The sequence below is a fragment of the Anopheles arabiensis genome, chromosome 3 (genome assembly GCF_016920715.1).
Source record: "Anopheles arabiensis isolate DONGOLA chromosome 3, AaraD3, whole genome shotgun sequence".
NCBI lineage: Eukaryota > Metazoa > Arthropoda > Insecta > Diptera > Culicidae > Anopheles > Anopheles arabiensis.
Window position 1 is genome coordinate 77,781,651 of NC_053518.1, and position 20,913 is coordinate 77,802,563.

Sequence of the window (20,913 nt, forward strand, 5' to 3'; positions counted from 1 at the left end):
GCGATTGATGGGGAATCCACTTTCATAGTCCAATCAATCGATTTAGGATCAACAGAGAGAGAGAGAGAAGCCCACTTCCAATAAGAAACGAAAGCCTTTTAATACGCCATCAGTTACAGCCCGGTCTAAACAGGTCTCAGCGGACTGTGCCTCAATCTGTAAGGCTTTTTAATTGAATTAGGAAAAATTAATTACTTCATTTTACTGTCAATCTTGCCAGTGCCGCACCACCTTCGTCAAAAGTCTGTAGCAGCTGGTTGCGATGCCGCCCGCTTTTGGTCCTCTGCACAGGTCAAGCCATTCGTTAATCATCTTGTAAATGATTTATTTTCCTTCTTCGGATCGATCGCTGTCCATGTTGCTGACACGGGGGGAGCTCTCCGTACCGAAGCCCTTTATTCCTCGGGCAAAGAGAACCATTTTTTAATGTCATTCGTTACAGGACAGACAGGGAGAATAAGCTGCGTCATGATCGTTTAACGTAGGGCCAGCTGATTGGTACGTTTAAATAGTGATTACAAAATGGGCAGCCGTCAGAGTGGTAGATTTATCACTACCGTCTACATTGTAGACATCCGAAAAGGGGAACGGTTCTATGATTACAAATTATGCGAAATATTTTAACTTGGAATATAACCTTTACAACTAGTACAATATGTTAAAATATTCTTTAAAAAATATTCAATATTTGCATAGAATAATTCAATGCAACATTGCAAGTGTATTCCATTACTATTCTTTATGCTATGTTCTCTAGCGCAACATAAGATCTATAGCAGACTCCAGACAACCCCCTACAAGGATTTTCCTACCCTTCGGACATCCCCAAAACGGGAAAAGCACGAACCAAAGTAAACAAACCGAACGATCGTGCAATCTATTATGATCTACGATTCCTTAACGCCAGCCCCTGCCGACGAGCAGGGTCACGTGTGTAATGTAATCTCACGGTGACAGACAGACAGACAGATACAACGAACTATGATCTTCCACTTGTAACTGCGCGCGCACACAGGCTTCAAGTTTGTCGATCGCTCAAAAGAAGCAATCGAACCTCGAGAGGAAACCGATACATTGTGTGAGCAGTATCTTGCTGGTCAAGGATCTAAACACGCAAACCCCCAAAACTCTAGCCACCGCATCAGCAGCAGCAGCAGTAACACAAACGAACCGCAAAAGGTGTATGATTGACAGCAGAACTCCGTCAAATTATTACCGCGGCACGAACCTCGGCTTAATGAATCAATATATGCATCAAGGCGTTAAGCCGCTTTCGGCAATTTGGCGCCTTGCCTGACGGCGGCGGCGTCGTCGTGTGCATCGTTTAGCGTCCTAGCGTGTTTTTTCGTTGATGGATTAGCTGTCAGAAGGGAACGATTATCGAAACTCCACACTCGGCGAGGCATGGCTGGGGCTAAGCAAACATCTTTATTTTTTGGGACATTTTTTTAGGATCTACCACGGAAGGTGTATCATTTACCACGTTGGATCCTTCCAGCAGCCCTTTACTGCGTTCCTTATACGGCAATGCTAACAATCACCTGCACTACGGAGGAACGAGTCTATCAACTGTTTTGGAGGGATTTAAGTTTCCTGAACGTTTTTATGGTGCAGCAACACAGAAAGGCAGATGTTTGGCGCTGTCCAACCGCAAACTGTCCTTGCCCTTAGCCACCCCACAGGGAGATCCCCAACGAAGGAAAAGATTAAATTAAGCCGTAATAACAAACATCGCCTCCAACACAATCTACACCTACGGGACGTTTGTTGAGGATTGGAACGGAGATCCGTTTCTCGGCCCAGTGGTAGTTTACATCGTTTTAAGACCGTCGCTCCAAATTCGGCACTCCAAGCAGTGGGTGCCGTCATCCCAGTTTGGTCTTTGTTGACTGAGTAGATTAACCAAGATGGAAAATGGTTCTTTTGAGCTGAGGACGTTAAGAACCTTTTAACATTTAATTGTGACATTCCTTTGCAGCAATATCTAAGAGATCCCCCTCCATATAGGTTCTATTGTCACGGTATGCGATAAGAAAAATGGCTGAAATTGTGGTCCTTCGAACCGGATTTTTTTGGGAATATTGACTTTTTACGCTTCCTATAAACTGCTTTGAAAACAGTTTTGTAAATTCTACTTTTTTTATCGAGAAAAACAACATTCTATAAACAGCTGTTTGATCAAGCATCATTCGTTCGCAGCTTGCGCTGTTTGTCTGCTAGCCATTGCCACCGACCGTCAGTGTTCGTTTGAATCACCGCACACTAACAAACGCGCCATCGGGCGTGTTCGGACGAAACCGGGAGCTTCATGACGCAGAATGGAATGCACAACGTATATTGTAACGTAAATTATTCACCCTCGCTGATCATATCGGAGCCCTTTGCAAATGTTGGAACTCGTAGTGTACTACTGCACGGTAAACGCCAACAATGATCCTCGCGCTGTACTTGAAGCCAATTTGAGTTCGGAGAGGAAATTATAGCACGAAGAGCGATCATCAAAAGCACACATTCTCACAACCGTCAAGAGTATGTATCTTCAACAAGCATACCTATACTCCCTACCTCTCTCGATCGGATTCAAAACATATCAACATGCCATGCCGGCTAATGATATTGCCTCGAGCAATTACGATCGCTCTCCATAACGTCATGCGCCTGCGCCTCGTTTGGTGGTGATTGGTGCTCATAAAATAAATATCCTCCGTTTGGCGCAACAGAACCAACCCTAAAACTAACACATCACTACCGCGCCGCCGCCGGCGGGAGACCAAGTTGTGTATCTTTCATGCGCCAAACCGACAGCCGCGGCGACACAAACCAACAGCCATAGATCATGTAACACACGGTTGTAAACATTGAACGGTACAACACCATTACCAACATGCTGCTGTGCTCACTGCACACACAGCCCCCGGGGGTTGATGGAGGTACGTGTCGACATGTACAGATGGCCGTCCCGCTGTGCCCTCTGTTGACACACAATCGTGCGAGAGAAAGAGTAAGCTTTGGTGAGAGAGAGTTCGTCGCTTGATGACGAAACTTGAAACCAGCGTTGAAGTTTTTCGATTAATTTGTTTTATAGGATGATCAGCTGAACGCGCGTAAGCGACGAAATTTGAAGCGAAACAATCTTAACGCAATGCGTTAAATGTAACCTTCGCCGGCAGCTACAAACTGTACGACTATTTCGTGCAATTATTTCCTGTGTCGTAAAATAATTACAAGCCAAAAAAATAACCTTCACCAAGCCAACGGTGGCAACTTTGAATTTTTGATTTTTATAGCAAAAATGATTCATTTCCCGTCAGTAGACCCGCTTTGCATTCCCTCACAAGAAGTTGCTACCTTTGCCCGCTTGCTGTCCAGCCGGCCGGTACGCATGTAGCCAATCTCGGTCGTCTTCACGTCCCGGTTCTGGCGGATCATGTTGTCCGCCTGCTCCTGCTCCTCGGCCCGCGTCAGCGTCGTTATCTTCCGGACAATGTGGGTCGTCATCCGCCGATGACCATCCGCTGCCCGCTGCGAGCTTTTCGTCGTTTCGAGCGTACTGCCGAGCACCTCGGTCGACAGGCGCTTGTTGCGCGTAACCTCCGCCACGACCGTACTGCTGCCACCGCCTGGGTCGGTTTGGCGCGGTGCCACCACCAGCTCGTTGCCGTACGCGAGCGATGACGGCAGGGCTCGCCAGTGGTCCCGGTTGATGCCATCGATCACGTCCGGCAGCTCGGTAACGGTCGCCTCGATCACCTTCTCGTTCAGAATCTCGTGCCGAAAGCGCAGATTGCTATCGTCCAGATTGGTGGTGATGGCTGGCCCGCGTCCACTCGACCGCGAACTGGACCGGCTCTGGACGACGGCGTACGACGACGAGCTGCCGGGATTGTTTTCCCGCTGTGCCTTCATAAACACCCTGCCCCGGGGTCGAAACTCATCGTCGATTTTGTACATTTTGGCGTTGCGATCGTCGGCAGGCAGCAAAGTTCTGTGTCTACGAACGCACCACTACGACTACACCTCGAAAGTTATGAAACACTTAGCAACACTGTCTTCGATTTCGTTTGTGCGATTATTCGGAAGCATTTAGCAGTTCAGTTAAACGGTTCAATCTACACTGACACTGATTGGCACGCTACGAGTAGAAAATAATCGGTCATGATACACACGCCTTTAACGCAGTCCTCGCTTTTACACCATTAGGCACACAGTTTTCGTCTGAAGCAGATGTATTAAACAGCTATTTTCCAATTCACTTAAAAATCTAATCCGTAACAAGATAATGGAGAGAAAGAGAGGAACCAAGCGAAAATCGAACCAACACACTGGAGACGCACAGTTCTAATCAACGGCCCAAAAAACGGTTCCGATTACGGAAGAAGCTCTAACATAAATTCACAAAAAAGGCATTCACTGTGTACTTAAAATCCTACGCCCAATTTTCCATCTACAAAGCACAAGAACAAAAGAAATAAAAAAACGCCTACCACACATCGCTAGTTTTCCACCTGTTAGCGAACGCATTTTTTTCTACCTCTTTTGAACCACAACCGAGTAATTGTTGAAAAGTGAAGAAAACCCTTCTCAAAACCTTTGATGTGAGAGGTAAGAAAAAGCAGTTTCAAACACAGAACGTACGCATTCGTAGGCCAACGTTTGGTGCTATCTCATGTTCAACAGGGTACGGCACCACAGCACTTGCACGTACATGTTCGTTTCTTCCGGATGTAACGGAACCATGACGAGACATCCGTGACGGGCAGCGCTTCATTCAAAACGGGTCTGGTAAACGATTCCAGAGCCTTCTAACACAAGGTTTAGATGCTTTGGTGTTGGAGAATGCCTTTCATAGGTCATTTAGGCCGTAGAATGGTAGTTGGTAATCGGGTGGAGTTTAAAGTTCCATTAAATACCTTCTACGTCGTTTATTTTGATGCTCTACGATCGGTATATTTGAAACGAAATATTGCTTTTTGATATGATACATAGCTAAAATTCCTTTAAAAGAGATTCGTCACTAAGGAGAGTATTAAAAAAAATAGTATCAATCACTTTCACACCATTTCCTTTCTTATTTCAACTCACAATTCACTAATTTATTAACGTCGGATGAATAATTACACCAACCGAAACATTCGCACACTGTCTCTGTTTGTTTTGAAGTGAAAGGAGCATCACTGTTTTTTTATCTACCATCGTGCAGTCGATTAAAATAATTATCAAAACTGGACATTCCACTGTGGACAAGCAAAGCCCTGCACAAATGCCGGAAATTCCACCGGCACGTTGTACTTCAACACTCACACACACACACACAGTTAACACATGTCCAGTGGGTGATGGTATAGATAAAAATAAAAAAATGATAGATTTGTCACAGTTCCAAATAGCAGTGAGTGATGGTGTTTTGCAGCACAAATTCGCCTTTGATGTTGTCATTTATGGCATTGAATTCCTATGCTATGGTCGAATATAGCTAGGTGTTGAACACACTCTGTTCATGGACAGTAATCAAATCAGCCATATCATTGGATTTTTTTAAAATTATTTTTAAACAACGTTAACAAAAAAAAAAACTAGATCAAACTTCAAAATCGTTGCAATCAAGCGAAAGAAGTTTCAAATATTGTGCAACCTCCCGTGCTGACATCTTCCCATATGATCGTACATGATCCACTCATTCTGATCCGTGTACACTCCAAAATCGGATTCGATATGGGCGTAAAGTTTGGCAAGTGCGCCATCGTGTTGTTTTAGTTTTTATTTGCCATTTGCTGCTCATTCCTCCTCGACCAAAAAAAAAACCCCTGCTGCAATACTGTAAAAGCCCACACAATAATCGACCACACCACCCATTCCAATTCGCTAGGTGGTATCGGGTATGTGTGGGAAGCGCGGCACAGCTCGACCGGAACAGACCGGACCGACACAGCCACCACCACCCATAACCAACTGGGGGGGGGGGGGGGGGGGAGGGGATGATGATGATGGTTTTCGCTCTTTTTTAGGTAGCGAATCCCTGTGCTGGTCGCACCACCACGTTGCAGTTTCTAACCTATTCACGGGCATGTATATGTAAAAAGATCGCTTTTCTGATGATGGCGGTGGGCGCAAAAAGCACCGGATGCGTGTGGTGGTTGTGTGCGGTAGTTCTCCATAAAGATATTTAAATTGCTATAGATTCGTACACAAACACGGAGGTGTATGGGAGGAGCTGTTCTCTGGTTGTGCTTGCAGCACAAATCAATTTTGCTGCTGCTGCCGTGCCTAATGTCCACTAAAATTTGTTTTTGTGACGTTTTGAATGCGTTCGATTTTAGCCAGATATATAATTTGTCATTGCAATGGCATTTACGGTATGTGTAGGAGTGAGAGAGGATTCTATACAAGTGAAAAAAAAATTCAATGGTTCTAGAGGGGGTTCGTCGCCTAATCGCAATTTGGATACACATAATCTATTATTATCGATATCAATGAAGTAATGTTCGGTGTTGAACAAGGATTTAAAAAAATACTTCTAAAACAAATTAAAACATTCTAAAACTTACTAAAATAATACAAAAATGTTTTTGAGAAGCACTTTCATTCAAAACCAAATTCCTAGACTTCTACATTCCACACCTACGCAGAGGGTGTCGTCTCTATTTCCTTGCTCGATTCTTCAACCCCTATTTAGAACCCTTCAAGCAGTTAGAACGTACCGGCGGCGACAGCCCAAGTAAGGTTCATCGCTTTGCGTTCCTGTAATTCAATTAGCTACCGATCAGTATGCGGTAACCGATGTTCCCCCAAAAAAACAAAAGCAAAAAAAACGCTAACGTGACCACTGTGCGAATGACACGAGAGACAAGTGCACATAATACACCACACCAGACCTCCACAACAAAGCACAAACTCGCTCCATTTGCAAAACGCATTTGTGTTCGGCGATGGTGTAATGAAAGAACACACAGCAATGGCGGATTGCTGCTCATCTACACAGCTGATAGGTAGATACAGTGTGTTTCGCAACATTCGCAACAAAATGTTTCAATTTTAAGGTTTTTTTTCAATCAATATTATTGTCACACAAAAAATATACCCGCAACACCTGCTTATTTGTTGATTTACTTCTTAGTATAACATTAGCGAATTGAACGCGACACCGCAAAACAATGTCATCGTCACGAGCTATGTCGTGGGCGCCAACAAACTTGAATGTGGATCACCAGAGCACAACGTAGGAGGATGTGTGCCTGGGTCGCACTGTGAGGTTGAGTCTCTCTCGGTGAGGAATGATGGTGGAGGCGTTGCTTGCTATTGCTACCAGCGGCCAGCAGCTGCGCTACTAAACACCACCGCCTCCACACTACCATCTCTGGATCCATCAGTGTCCCACTATCGTTTTGAAGCACCTCACAACACAATGCCTTCTCAACACATTAGCGATGATGAAGGTGTCAATGGTGAACAAATCACCACCATCATCACCCCCGTTGGAGGAACCTACACAACCTACATTTCGCTGCCGCGTCGTCTTCCTCCACACATACCGACCCTGGCGGCAGTCCACGGGGCTACTACCTTCTTATCGATAACGAATCACCGATCTGTGTACGGTCGATAAGAGATTGTGCCGCTGCTCCTCGGGAAGCTCGCGTGATATTGAAGCGTACATGGTTGCACCTCTTGCAACATCAGCTACGTCAGGGCCTATGGGGTCCACTCTCTCTCCCAGCGTTGATGTTTGTCTGCCTATTGTGACCAATTTCCAGACGCTGCGTGCACACATCTCACAAGCCCGCGAGGAGAAATTTAATTAATGGTGACATCTTAACATTGTAATACAGGCAAAGGCACAAAGGGACAAGCACCTCTAATTATAGGTGGGGCCACACATAGATCAAACTGTCTCTTTCTGCGTTGGTTTGTTTCTCCTTCTTCCTCTCTTTCTCTGACACCTTTTAACTAGTATGACCTATGTCATTGTACGCAGGGCGCACATTGCTCTCTAGGTTCGAGAGCAGTATTTCTTGCTTTATTTTTCCCCATTTCACTGTTCACCAAATATATGCACCAAACTGTAAATTACGGTGCAACACGCATACAAACTCCACACAAAAAAAGGGCAGGTCCATAACCACCGCAAGGAGAAGCGCAGGTTATTGATATCAAGTTTCACCGGTGTTGTGAGAGCACTTTTTTACAAACACTAACACCCGACACACTCCTCTGCTGTGTGATGGGCGCTTCTTGCCATCGAAAAACTTCTTCGCACACCCACCCACCCGCGCACCATCCGCACTTTGCTCTATAATCACATAAACACACACTGTTGTATTTTTCCCAAACGGCAAGGAAAAACAAATAAATGCACAATTGGCCACTTTTTCCAGGACGGCGGTGAGAAAAGCCGTTTTGGAACGCACAACACAATGCGATGCACAACACACCGACCGAGAGAGGAAAGTTTTGGACAAATCACGACCTTTTTGCGTGGGTTTTTTGGGAAAGGTGAAGTCGCTCTTGCAGTCACTGATTTTGTTGATAAATTTTAATTAGCAAACAGCTACTTTTGGTTGCTTGGAAAAGTTTAAAGAAGCTATTATTTAGGTCTAAAAAGCACTTTCACAGATTGTCAACAAACGATACAATTATCTAAAAACATCGAAAAAGCGCAACAGACGACGAACTTTTTAACTTCAACTTTGAAAGCGTTTGTATCAAATATTGTTCAACTACATTTAAATCTCAAAAGCAACTTAAAACTTGAACACAATGCATTCTTCTTTTCAAAAACTGAAGAGGCACACACAAGTAAACAGCTTAACAATTCGAAACAAAAGGATAGATAAGAGACAGATAGTACACAAACAAGTGGTATACGATCGGGCACAGCTCGACTCTCGGTCCGTTCGTTACGTTCGCTAGCAATTGACTAAACCGTCAACTGTCAGACGCGCGTACGCGACGGTGTGGACATTGTTGCTTCCCTTCCAGAGCTCTCATACACCAACCAACCAACGCTCCATCGCTGTCGGCTGGGGCGGCTCTCCCTATAAAAGGTGTATCAAGTCGACGCCACCGCACCCCTGCGCAGAGGTAGGTCACCACCACAAGCTCTCTTACGTTACTACGCTCTCGGTGGTTGTGTTGTGCAGCCACCGTTTGGGTTAGGGGTTCTCTCTCACTTTGCTAGATTCCGTTGTTGCGTGTTGGCGGTGTGTTGTTGTCGGTGACGTTTCCTACGCTCCGACACGAGAGACGGAGGGTACCAAGAGAGAGTTCACCGAATGTGACATACAGGTTCTCCATATTCCCGGGCCCGGGTGTTCTCTTTTGCAAGGGGGAACAACAGTTTGCCGCTTGTTCAGCTTTCCACCCGCGTACACAGAGGGTGGATGAAAACAACTGGGTACGCTCGACGAACCGCCACACACACCACAGCTGTCAAAAAAGGTTTGGTCTGATGGTGAGCCGACCCGACCCCTATGGCCGGAAGTGAACAAGTGGAGAACAACGAATGAGACGTGCTGAGAACTCTCTCCGTCAATGTGAGGTTTAGATCTTTCTATTTAACGAAGTTACGAATAAAGACCATCTGAAAATTCATGTCAAATCTCCTCCTGCTATCTTCCAAATCTTAAGAGTAGTGTATGATTCTTTACCAAATAAAACCTATTCTAATTCTACAAACTTTTCCACCAATTCTCACTTCTCAATTCCCGCTCATAAGCGCAACCATGCAGAACAACCGAAGCCATACCATTTCCAATGCACAGCAAAGTAGATTGGGCTTTAAAAAGATATCTACACAACTCTGATGACCCCAACCGTACAGCGCTGTACACACAACACACGCATAATGTGACAGCTGGCAGCCTTTTTTCTCTTCAGGTAGATCTCTGTGTTCTCCTGCCAACTTCCACTGAAACACGCGTCTCTTGAGTTTGCGTAGGTACTTTGCACAGCTTTGCGTTGCATGCCCAATTTCGGATGCCGCCAACCGAGCGAGCGAGCAAGCGCCCCAGACATCAACTGCTCGATGCGACCGAGGTAAACACAGTTGGTGGGGGGCACACAAATATCAGCTTTTGAAGCTCTGCGCATCTCCCTTGCTGGCGGCTTACGCGCACCTACAACACCTACAGGGTTACCCCAGATCCTTTTAATTTAATTCTCATATACCGCACGCATATAGGCACCACAGGTCATGGGGTATGACACGGCGACAATACTCCTGGTAATGCGCATACTACTACTGCGTCTCAAAGATTTATGATCGGTGTAAGTTGACCGAGACCCTTTTTACCCCTCGCACCCGCCATCAAGAAGGGCCTTCTTCTCCTCGCGCATATACTACGGGTGGAGAGCCTCCGGATATTTGTTCAGAGCCGCCAACATCTTCACCTACCGCCCCCAAGTCCATCGCGAGCGGTTACGACGACGAACACACGACCTGGCGCAGCAAACCGCCGTGCGATCCTGACCAAAAATGGTACGATCAAGTTCAGCGCGCGTCTCACCAACTGGTGGATTGATTACGTCACGGATTGTGTCCCGCATTCTGCCCTCCACCTCCTCGTACCTCAACGGCGTGCCGACCCCGAGGAGGACATAGTTAACTCGCCCACAGACGTGAAGCATTCCTCGTGAGGCCTACATACTCGCAGCAGTAGCAACGGCGAGCAAATACACCTCTCCATCGATTGAAGACTTCCCCGGCAGTCGCGTAGGAGATTTTCGACGTGTGATAAGACATTGGACACTGGGGGCGCATGATGAGCGTGGGATGTGGTGGCATATGAAGATCACCGACGCAAGCGGAGGAGAGGTTCTCTCCCTACCCAGCCAAGTCAACCCGGCTATGAATTAGGGCAAGGACAAGGTTGCGTTTGCGTCGGCGTACATAACCAACCAAGGTTTGCTGTGCCAACACAGTTGTGAGTTGTGGCCCAGCGGGGACAACAGAGCAAGGGAAAGATTTTCTAAAGCTCATGGCGGCCCCAGACTCGGTCACATCCCTCCCTATCTGGCCGCGCAACTGTTCGTAGGCGCACTTTTCGAGCTCCACCTAGCATGGAGGACCGTCGAGAGGTCGGGCGCTCTCAGTCGCGCCATCATCATGTCGCGCCTTTTATGCCTTCCTGCAAGGGCACCAATGTTTTAGGTAGCTCCTAATCGGCCGCCCGGAGTGGTAGGGTCTATTAAATAACACGTCCTACACATGAAGCGTTTACATTGATGATCTAAGGGCGGTTTGATCGATTTATAGTCTCTTTCCCCTGTTTTGGAGGCAAACGTAGACTCTCTCATTGAAATGTCTAATGTCCAATAGTTTCAAACCAATGGGAATATAAATCTAATTTGTTTATTTACTCACTCAACCCCGGTTGCCAAATACTTATCTATGGACATCTTGCGCCTGTCAAACATATTGGACCGCTATCGCTTACCTGAAATGAAACAAATGCAAAGAAAAGGTGTTAATTGATTCTGTTCAAACTGAGCCTTCCGATGCTTCCAATTCAGGAAACGGTAAACAAACATCGATTCAACATTGCGCAGGCTTGAGTCATTTATTGTAAAAAAATGGCATGTACAGCTAATTTCGAAGCGTATGAATGAAGAGCTTACACAGTTCCAAATTTGGGAATAGCGCGCATATTGATTAGCAGCCTATATTAGCATCATGGTTCAATTTTGGTCAATATTGCATGCATGATGATTTGAGTGAGACTTGTTTAGAGCTTGCCTAAAATGAAAACCTTTAACAAACGATACAAAATACAGCTCCATTCCGCATTTTTGCAGATTAAATTATTCCTTCCTGCATTAAATTGTGTGTCCCGACAAAACAACACCCATTGTGATACCTGTTCCGTCGCTTCCGGTGAGGGAAGAAAAGCGTTCAACAGTACACCTCTCACAGCAGAAACACACTTCATAAAGTCTCTTTGTTTATTTCTTCTTAATGCAGCACTAGACGCACCAGAGCATACAGTCACCCACTACTACAACAATTTGCATCCATTTTTCATACCGCACACCCAGGCGACGACGACAGCTTTTCAACCTTTCCGTTGAACTTTACGCTTCGTTAACTCGCTAAGACAGCACAAGGCAATACCTCAACAGTACAACGCCTTCATGCAGAGGAAAATGTACGGGCAAGGCAAAACTTTTGCTTTACGGAAAGTGTTTTTCCTTAAACCGTGCGGGTCATTTCATTCTGTATTCGCATGACTCGGTCCGGCGCTCCTGTCGTCTCATCAACAGCTGCCGCGCGGGACGGAGCCGATCATGGTTCCGGTTGAAAGAACGTTACGTAAAATCAGCTGTTAGTAGAGTTGGTGGATGGCGGTGGATACACAAATGTTATGCCAAACGGTTTTCCAGTTCAACATAGCTGTTAAGCGGGTCCTATTGTTTGTCCCTCATACTCAAGGGGACCTGGGGGCTTGCGTTAAAATTAGATTTACAGAATCTTTCAAACAAAATAAACGCAAAGGAATTTATGATACAACGATAAAGCATTTGTCTGACGACGCAAGGTTAGTTCACTGTTATCATATTATCAGTACGCTGGTTTATGTCAGTCCCGTGCCGTAAGGCATACGTCAAAAGACACGAAAATAATTTGCCAGAGATATAATGCAACTTAAGCTGCACTGAGCCACTTTATCAAATTAGACAATTTATCTTATCGATCGAGTTCGGGAAGGTTTCTAGCTCGCATGTCGACTGTTTGGAAAACAGAAACGAAAGAGAAGAACGTGAGAATGGGGATCACAACTTCACGCTTGCCATCATTGCTTGAATTGCTTTGATGAAGCACCAACGGCTGACCGACCGACCCATCAAAACAATCAACCTAGTGACCTTTTTGTCTCATTCAACAAGCTGCAGCACCCCCGGGTGATGAGTGATCCGAGTTAGAAGAAGTTTGTACCATCTTATGCCTAAATCTGCCCACAAACACTTCTGCAGATTGCACACCAAGCTGGTAAACATTTTGTCTACGGCAGCAACCACCAGCCAAAACAAAAGACTTCAATGCTAGCAACAGCAGCGCACGTCAAAAGCAAGAGACGAACCCACAACACAAACACACAAAACGCTCCCACCCGTTCCAGGTGCTATTATCAAAAACATTTCCTTTCGTTTAAATTGCTCCAATTTTACACATAACAAACATTGTTCATTGTCAGAAAGTTTAGCTTCTTCGCTTCGGCTTGTGCCGCTCCGAAATCGTGTCATCCGGGGGGGGGGATGGATTTTCGGTGGGAGCCACAATTTTGACGGAGCACAACGGAAATGAGTTTTCCCTTGACGAGAAAAGGAAATACACAAACACACATACACACACACACTACTGTAGGAAAACATCTCAATCTGAGTGTGATCATGGAAATGAAAGTTCGGACCGGCCGGAGCTTAAAGTCGACCGCTTCGCCAAAAACCTTCCCTGAAAGCGCGCACGCCAAAACACAGTCCAATTAGTGGCGATGCGAATTGGTTTGCCCGTTGGTGGTTTTGCGTCGCTAGAGCGTATCGCATACGCTCGTGAACATCTGATGAGAGTGTTATTTTTTGCATTTTCTTATGGTTTAACAGAAAACAACGACAAATGTCGCCAATTGATGTTAATTTTTTTTGGCGTTGTTTGCCATCCGCCATATGTCCAAAAGGTGCCGGACGAAATTGACAATTCTCTGCTTTATCGGCATCATTTTGGTACATATTTAGTCAAAACGAAACACTACACTGACATTTAAATGTTAAATGTATAATTTTAAAATATTTTTGAGAACATTTTTTGTTTAATCCGTTCATATAATTCCGCTTATTAGTCCCATCGACAATGAAAATTATTTAAATTAGCTTGACAGGGCGCAGACACCAGCTCAGCAGGCACGCGATTACACCCTCCCTATTTTCTCTATCAACTTTAATTGGGCCCATGTAAATCCTTGCACATACTTGCAAGTTTTTTTCCACATCTATTCCAACCTCTTAGCGCTAACGCTAGTGAGAGCTAATGGTTATATCAAACATCAGCTTCATTGCATTTAAATGTCGGGTTGCGGTGAAGTACAAAAGAGACCACCGAGACCGCTATAGAGCAGAAGCCGGCTCCCGCGCAACCACAAAGCATGGTGGTTGATGTTACGCGCATTAAAGCCCTTGTTCCGTCGATACATGCAGCTAAATGGCTGCTGCAATCACGTTTAAATCGATTTTATGCAAAAATCAACATACTTCATGCACCTTTCTTGTCAAGTTTTCTCGCGGGTGGACGTATTTTTATGTTGAAGGACTGCATTGATACAGAGTGCCATTACATAATGCGATTTTTCATTTCGTTAAATATTTTCAGGAATATTTTGCATTTCATCCTTCTCTATTTGATTTCTATTGAAAATAGCGAAAACATACTTCAAAATGACAAAGCAAAGTGTCACATTATTTCCTCAAGAGCCATGTTAGCGAACAATTTCATGATTAATTCATTCGAAATCATTTGAATAAAACACGACCATACGTTAACGACCAATGTACAATGTACATACTGTTATCAAGACACTCAAGACCGCTCTGTGTTCTTACCGTGAAGGATGAATAATTGCATTCAAATTAGCATCACTGCATCATCCATTCCACTGCAGCCGTGAAGGCAATCAACTATCGATCAACATAAATCAACCCACTTCAGCCGTAGTAGGATAATTCCAAACCAAAAACTTCCTCCCTTAAAAAACAGGTCATATTCATTTTGACAAATAAGCAAACAACAATTGCCATAAATTGCCACACAACAGAGCACTCCCGTTCACGCTCGTACCTTAGAAGCATTTGATGCATTAAACATTTGTTTTCATAAGCTTTTGAGATGAAAATTCAATATTTATCATGCCCACAGGGGGTAGGCAGAATCAATCGTTCCAATTAAGGACGCCTCTAAACGCACGAAACAGGCGAGGGAGGTTTGGATTTGGATAAGAAGAGAGCTTCGATCTCGAATCACTCGAAAATAGCGTGCTAAAATCAACGGCAACGAAAATGCGTACGCGCACTGTTGCTTCAGCCATCATGACCGCGATGATAGAAATCCGCCTGAAAGTATGCAATAGCGCGGCGTGATACACATTTCTTGCACAACGGTTCATTTCAGTACGCACAGTTGGACAAACGCTGTTTTTACAAAATTAAATTGATAGAATAATTTATTTTCTGTACAAAAATGACAAAAAGTTAAGCAGGCAGGCAAAAGGCGTACAAGGCCTCTAACACTCACACAGGTGGACAGGTTCGTAATTTTAAATGCTATTCACACGTGTGTATGCGCAGCTCTCCTGCCTAATGATATTCAAAGTCACGAAGCAAAAACCCTCGCACGTGAGCATTACGCATGGACGTTTACGCCAACCACCAGCCAGCCAGCCAACAAAAAAGGCCTTTGCGCGTTGTTGAGTCCACCCTTGCGTTACACACTCGATTTGCCATAAAGGTGATTTTGATTAAAATTTAATCAATGCTGAACCCCCGTTCATCGTGGACAGATGGTTTTCATACACTACCTCCTTTCTTGCAGCGTACTAAAACAGCAGCCAGGCTAACCGAACAACGCAGGAACGGTCAGTGTGTATTGCGGCCAAATGCGTAGGATGAGCAACCGTAGCGCATTGCAAAGTAGGTAGTCGACACACAAGCTGTCGAAGGATTTTGTTTTATCCTCGCAGCACAGCAGCGTACGTACCATTAACCAAGTAGAGACCCCGCGTGACTGGAGATTGTGTGGGACGAGATGCACCCGCATATGGCCAAAACGTAATCCTGTTCGTTCGGTGGCCGTGCAGCAACAGCAGTGCTACCACTGGCAGGTCTTAAATCGTGTGACGGCTGCATACAAATTAATGTCTGTTTATAGAGGGGATTGTGTTCTGCACCCCCATCTGCAGCATTTTGATATTATGACATATCTAGCTCAATGACAACCGCATCATCATAACCGTACGCGTTGACAGATTTTGTATTTGGATAGTAATAAAGTTTATGCGTGCGCATATGCAACACAACCTCAACCGGGCGCCGCTTATGTGAAATGAAATGTACGCCTCTTCAACTTGTGAGAAAATGCACTCCCATGAGCGATCACTTTCAACTCGATGAAACGGATTATATACTGAATTTGAAGTTTGATTTTATGGTCAAGTTGTTAACCTCATAAAGGAAAGTAAAAAAACAAAAAGTCTGGCTTTAATCTTACGAGCTTGGGGTGTATTGACTCGATTTAAGGAACCAAGAAACCAATCAACACGCTTTCCAGCCGTGGGAACAAATCGGTTGAATTAAACGAAGCCCTTCAAGATATTCAAGGCAGCAGTACATGACGGTACACAGATCACAAGCCTTTCAATCTTGATTTTATTTAATGGCAAATTAAATAATTTACTTCCTGACGTCACTAAACATCTTGGATACTTTAAGAAAGCAATTATATTCTATTAAAATTCCTAGTCAATTATATTTGCACACGTATCTCCAAAATATTAAATTCTTAAAAAAACACATCTTACAGGGTTTTTCAAGTCAGTTTCGAATGTAAAAATTGTTATTCACCGCATGCAAAATGTTGATCCACAGCGATCTGACATTTCATTTCCATCACAATATTTTTTAATTTCTACAACATGATTTTCAACACGACTCAAACCGGATTGAGTTAGAAAGTTCTTTGATATGTGTTGAAAATCATGTGTTCAAACTGGAATTTCATTTTGAAGCAAATGAACGATTTTACAGCTGTTGAAAAACATATTGGATGCGGTGAATAAGAATGTTTACGTTCGAAACTGACTTGGACAATTATTCGTATTAAAAGAATATTACTTATAGCTTTTTGCCAGAGTTAAATCAACTCCACCATGACCAGAGATTTAATACGTCGACATCCGATCCGCAGTTTTGTAGCCGGATGTATGCAATCGTCTTCGTCTGACGCTAAACCTTTTCAAACTATTCGCAATGTAGATGATTATGATTAATCTTATCACTTTTAGAACCCGTTTAAAACATACCCCCGACCGATCGGTACACTGTTGCGTGCCTCTGTGAATTGGTGTGTCAAGCACCCACAATCGATCCGAAAACCGCGCACACCTTAGTAGCTGCTCGCAACGCAAGGGCTGGGTCCGTCCCTCTGTGGCAACAATTAGTGTTTCCCATCTGGGAAGCGCGTCATAAATTAGCCAGCGCGCGCGTTCGCACGGAAGATAAAATACTACCGATAAAAAGAGGCAATTGATTTGCCCTGCCGGAAGGCCGGAGGGGACCAAGAAGCGCTCAGAGGTCACGCGCAAACAATTTAATTATTTAATCACAGGGTTGACTAATGAGCGGTAAATTCGAACGCAAGAATGCCGCGTTACGGGGGTAATGTGGCAGAAGATCAATGGATGAGTCAAACAATGGGAGGCTTATCGTTTGATTCAAATCGTGCTGATTGATTTTAAATGCACAACGTCAACATAAACAAATACCAATTTTAGAATTCGGTTTTTTCCTCATTTTGCTGTGAGGAATTTTAAAACTGATATAATACAACGTATGGGAATAAGTGGGTTAACAATATTACACAATGAGATAAAATTTCGCTTCGCGCTTTCGGTCCCACAAAGCCTAAAAACAACAAACATGTGGGCTCAAGAATCTTGCTTCATAATTGATTCTATGTCAAAAGCATGTCATAAATTATTCCCCAACCTTTTCGGCAAGCTGAAATATTTCCTCAGTTCGTAAACCAACGCACATGATTCGCCTCGCGGCCCTCGGTTTCACCAACGCTCGACGCAAAAACTCAACTTTCCATTTACGACTAGAGTTCCTAGTTTACGACCAATAAAAATATCGCACCACGCACATCATCGCTGGAGCAGCAACAACGTTACACAAAACAAACAAAAAAAACACCACACTTTGCCATTCTTGAATGAACGTAGTGTAAGCAAATTCATTCATAAAACTAAAGGTTAGCCAGTTTCGCGGCACAGTTTTACCTCAAAAAAAGCAGCAACAACCATCCCACTACTACACACTATGGGGTAGTAGCGTCGTGTTCAAACATTCGCACAAAGCTCAAACGATCCAGCTGGCAAGTTGTTTCACTTCTTGCCCCACGCTCCCACACACCAATCAAGTTCGATCGATTGCGTGGGAGTGTAGGTGATCTTGAGAAAACGACGTTACGACGAAAAAAAAAACCCCGAGATTTTACTTCAAACTACCGAGAAATCACCACCAACGCACGAGCGGCCGGGTATACTACCTCGCGCCTTCGCAACCGGATGTTCCGGTGACATTTTTTACTGACTGCGTCAGACTGTTACACCGTTTGTGGGTGGGAGGGTGTTGTGATGTGGTGATCGAATTTTGAACGCGACAAAAACAAATCGCTATTTTGCTGTTCGTGCTATCTTAAGGCGCTCTTGCTCTACAGAATTTGCATATCAACTCTGAGAAACGAGGCAAGCGACGAACCTCACACAGGAAAGGTATACTAAAAAGCTTCTCTACCCTCTAATGGCCGTAGCAGATCGATTAATGATAATGATCTTCCTGCATTATGATACAACCGATTGCGTGCATACAATACGAGCAAGATACGTGCAGCTAAGCTGAACCAGTAACCAGTTTAGTCTGGCAGCTTAAGTACCCATTACCTTCATTTGCAAACAACGCCACCCGATCGTCATTAGAGTGTGGCGGAGCCGTTCGCGTGTATCAACGCGGGTTAGTGTCAGGTTTGGCTCGTGCTCATACTGGTTAGTAGCAAGGTAGAGACTGCGGCGACCACCACCACCGGCAGCATGATTGATACGATAATATATAGACAGAACATTGAACGAAACCATTGAGCGCAATGTTCGCCAAACCGGTCGCGTTTGCTCTTATTTATAATCGAACAAGTCTTACAGAGCACTACATGAAACAATCAAACACATTGCAGAAATCGACGCAATTTACATAACAATATCAATATTTAAAGCATCAGCCTGAGTGTCGTACTGTTGACAACAAAAAAAGAAACAATTGTTCGTGAGGGAATCAATTTTCTGATCCGTCACTGGCACGAGAAACCCGTAATGAATGGTTGAAAACACTTTGTTATCGTTCAATTCGCATTTAATGCGTCACCTGCACCCCCGTATGCCGCACAAAAGGAAAGAAAACCAGCTATTCAAACCCACTCAGATTGCTTGCAATTTAAAACCACCTCTTAAGAAGCGGAACCTGTTTCTGCAACTCATTCGCAGTAATATGGCACACGCTAGCCGGCTGAACAGAGCACAGAGACACCTACAGCAGCAGCAGCAGCAGCCGCCGAATGCACACATAAATCTCTTCATTAGCTAATTTCCGCTGTCAAGAATGTGTTTTTGGCGTGTTGGGACGTCAAGGTAACCGACAGCGGCGCAACTGAGGCGACGCCAACCAATCAAGCATTAATCCCTATACTTGGGGTGATGTCGTGGGGGAATGCAAAATGCAACGAAATAATTCGTCCACATCCCGCCGTATTGTGTGGGAGGCTGACACATTGCCCAAGTAGTGCAAACGACGCCGGCAAATGATCGGCAAATGGGTACCAAATACTTCTAAAATTAAATTGAACGGCATGTTAAAACATTCATGAAATTCATGCATATGAAAATGAAAACATTAAGTGTAATACAGGGTTTTCTGCTTCAATTTAGAATGTCAACAATATTTTTCATTGCTTGCTAGATGTTTTTCAACAGCCGTCAAATATTGTATTTGCACCTCAATAATTTGTCAGTTCTTCTATACGATTTTTAACACACCTCAAGCTGAATTGAGTATGACAGTTATTTGTATTGTGTTGAAAATCATGTGCAAGAATTTCAATTTTATTGCTATGCCAAAACAATGTATGACAGCTGTTGAAAATCATCGCGTAGGCGGTGAATAATGATGTGCATATTCGAAACTGGCTAGAGAAACCCTGTGTTATAACACACAATTAACATGATATGAAGAGAGCATGAGTTGAAGCGAATCAATCGGAACATCGAAAACACAATGTCAATCAACAACGGCTGCTTCAAAATTAAAAGCGCACTAAACGATGCGGAAAAGGATACGGTGAAGGAAGCTTGAGACACGTTTAGCGTAATCCTATAGGGGTTGCGTACAAACTTACCCGCCGTGTCCACTACACAAATCATTGGCGCAGCGAGATCATCGGCCAGTGTTTGGGGTGGGTTAGTAATTTAATTCATTGCATGTTTGAAAATTCGATGCGCATGTGTTTTGCTCGTTTTTGTGTGTGTGTGTTTGCATGTGTAATGAATTTTAAAATTTTAAATATCGTTACAAATCAGACAAAAGGACACACGTGTCGATCGAATCACAATTGCCGATTGAACGCATCGATTGTACGGATTGTTACAGGGATAAGTTGTATCGTAAGTGACATTGAACATCGGCGAAAGGGGGAAGAGTTTAGTAAACATGCGGTGGCAGCACGATTGTGGTGAACAGTTTGGTTGCGCGGCATTTCGATTGGTGTGAGAAAGTATTATGGCAAAGTGGGGGGGGGGGGGGGGGAGCAAGGGTTGGAAGAAAATAGATGATAAATACGAATGTTAAACAATTCCGTGTAGCAGTGTAAAAATGGAATTATTATCATATTCAATTCGTTGCTACTAATATCCAGTAGTTATTTCCAATTCAAAAGGATTCTATGAGCTACTGTATAAGCTATGAGCTACAGTCATTGGAATGAATAATTGGAATTTTTGGTGGTAGAAATGATGCTGTTTCAAAAATAAACGTAAACAGATTCCAATGAAGAGCTATAAAAATAAACATCTACTCGTAACCAAAACAAAGTAGCTTCAAGAGTAATTTGAT

The 20,913-nt window shown here is 44.1% G+C and overlaps 1 protein-coding gene across 50 annotated transcripts in view; it reads right to left on the minus strand.

Moving 5' to 3' along the window:
- Positions 1–20,913, minus strand: part of LOC120902649 (dystonin) — a 203,053-nt gene that overhangs the window by 65,260 nt on the left and 116,880 nt on the right. For 4 of the 50 annotated variants that reach the window (XM_040311579.1, XM_040311588.1, XM_040311581.1 and 1 more), the window contains exons 1-2: positions 8,846–8,958; positions 3,349–4,132 (exon numbers count right to left, since the gene is read on the minus strand). The exons of 44 other annotated variants lie outside the window; for them this stretch is intronic. In XM_040311579.1, the coding sequence (XP_040167513.1) occupies positions 3,349–3,951 (603 nt within the window). In that variant the 5' untranslated portion in view covers positions 3,952–4,132; positions 8,846–8,958. Of the gene's footprint in view, positions 1–3,348; positions 4,133–8,845; positions 8,959–20,913 lie in introns of those variants that run through there. 2 more of the 50 variants (XM_040311595.1, XM_040311596.1) reach the window with 1 other exon arrangement.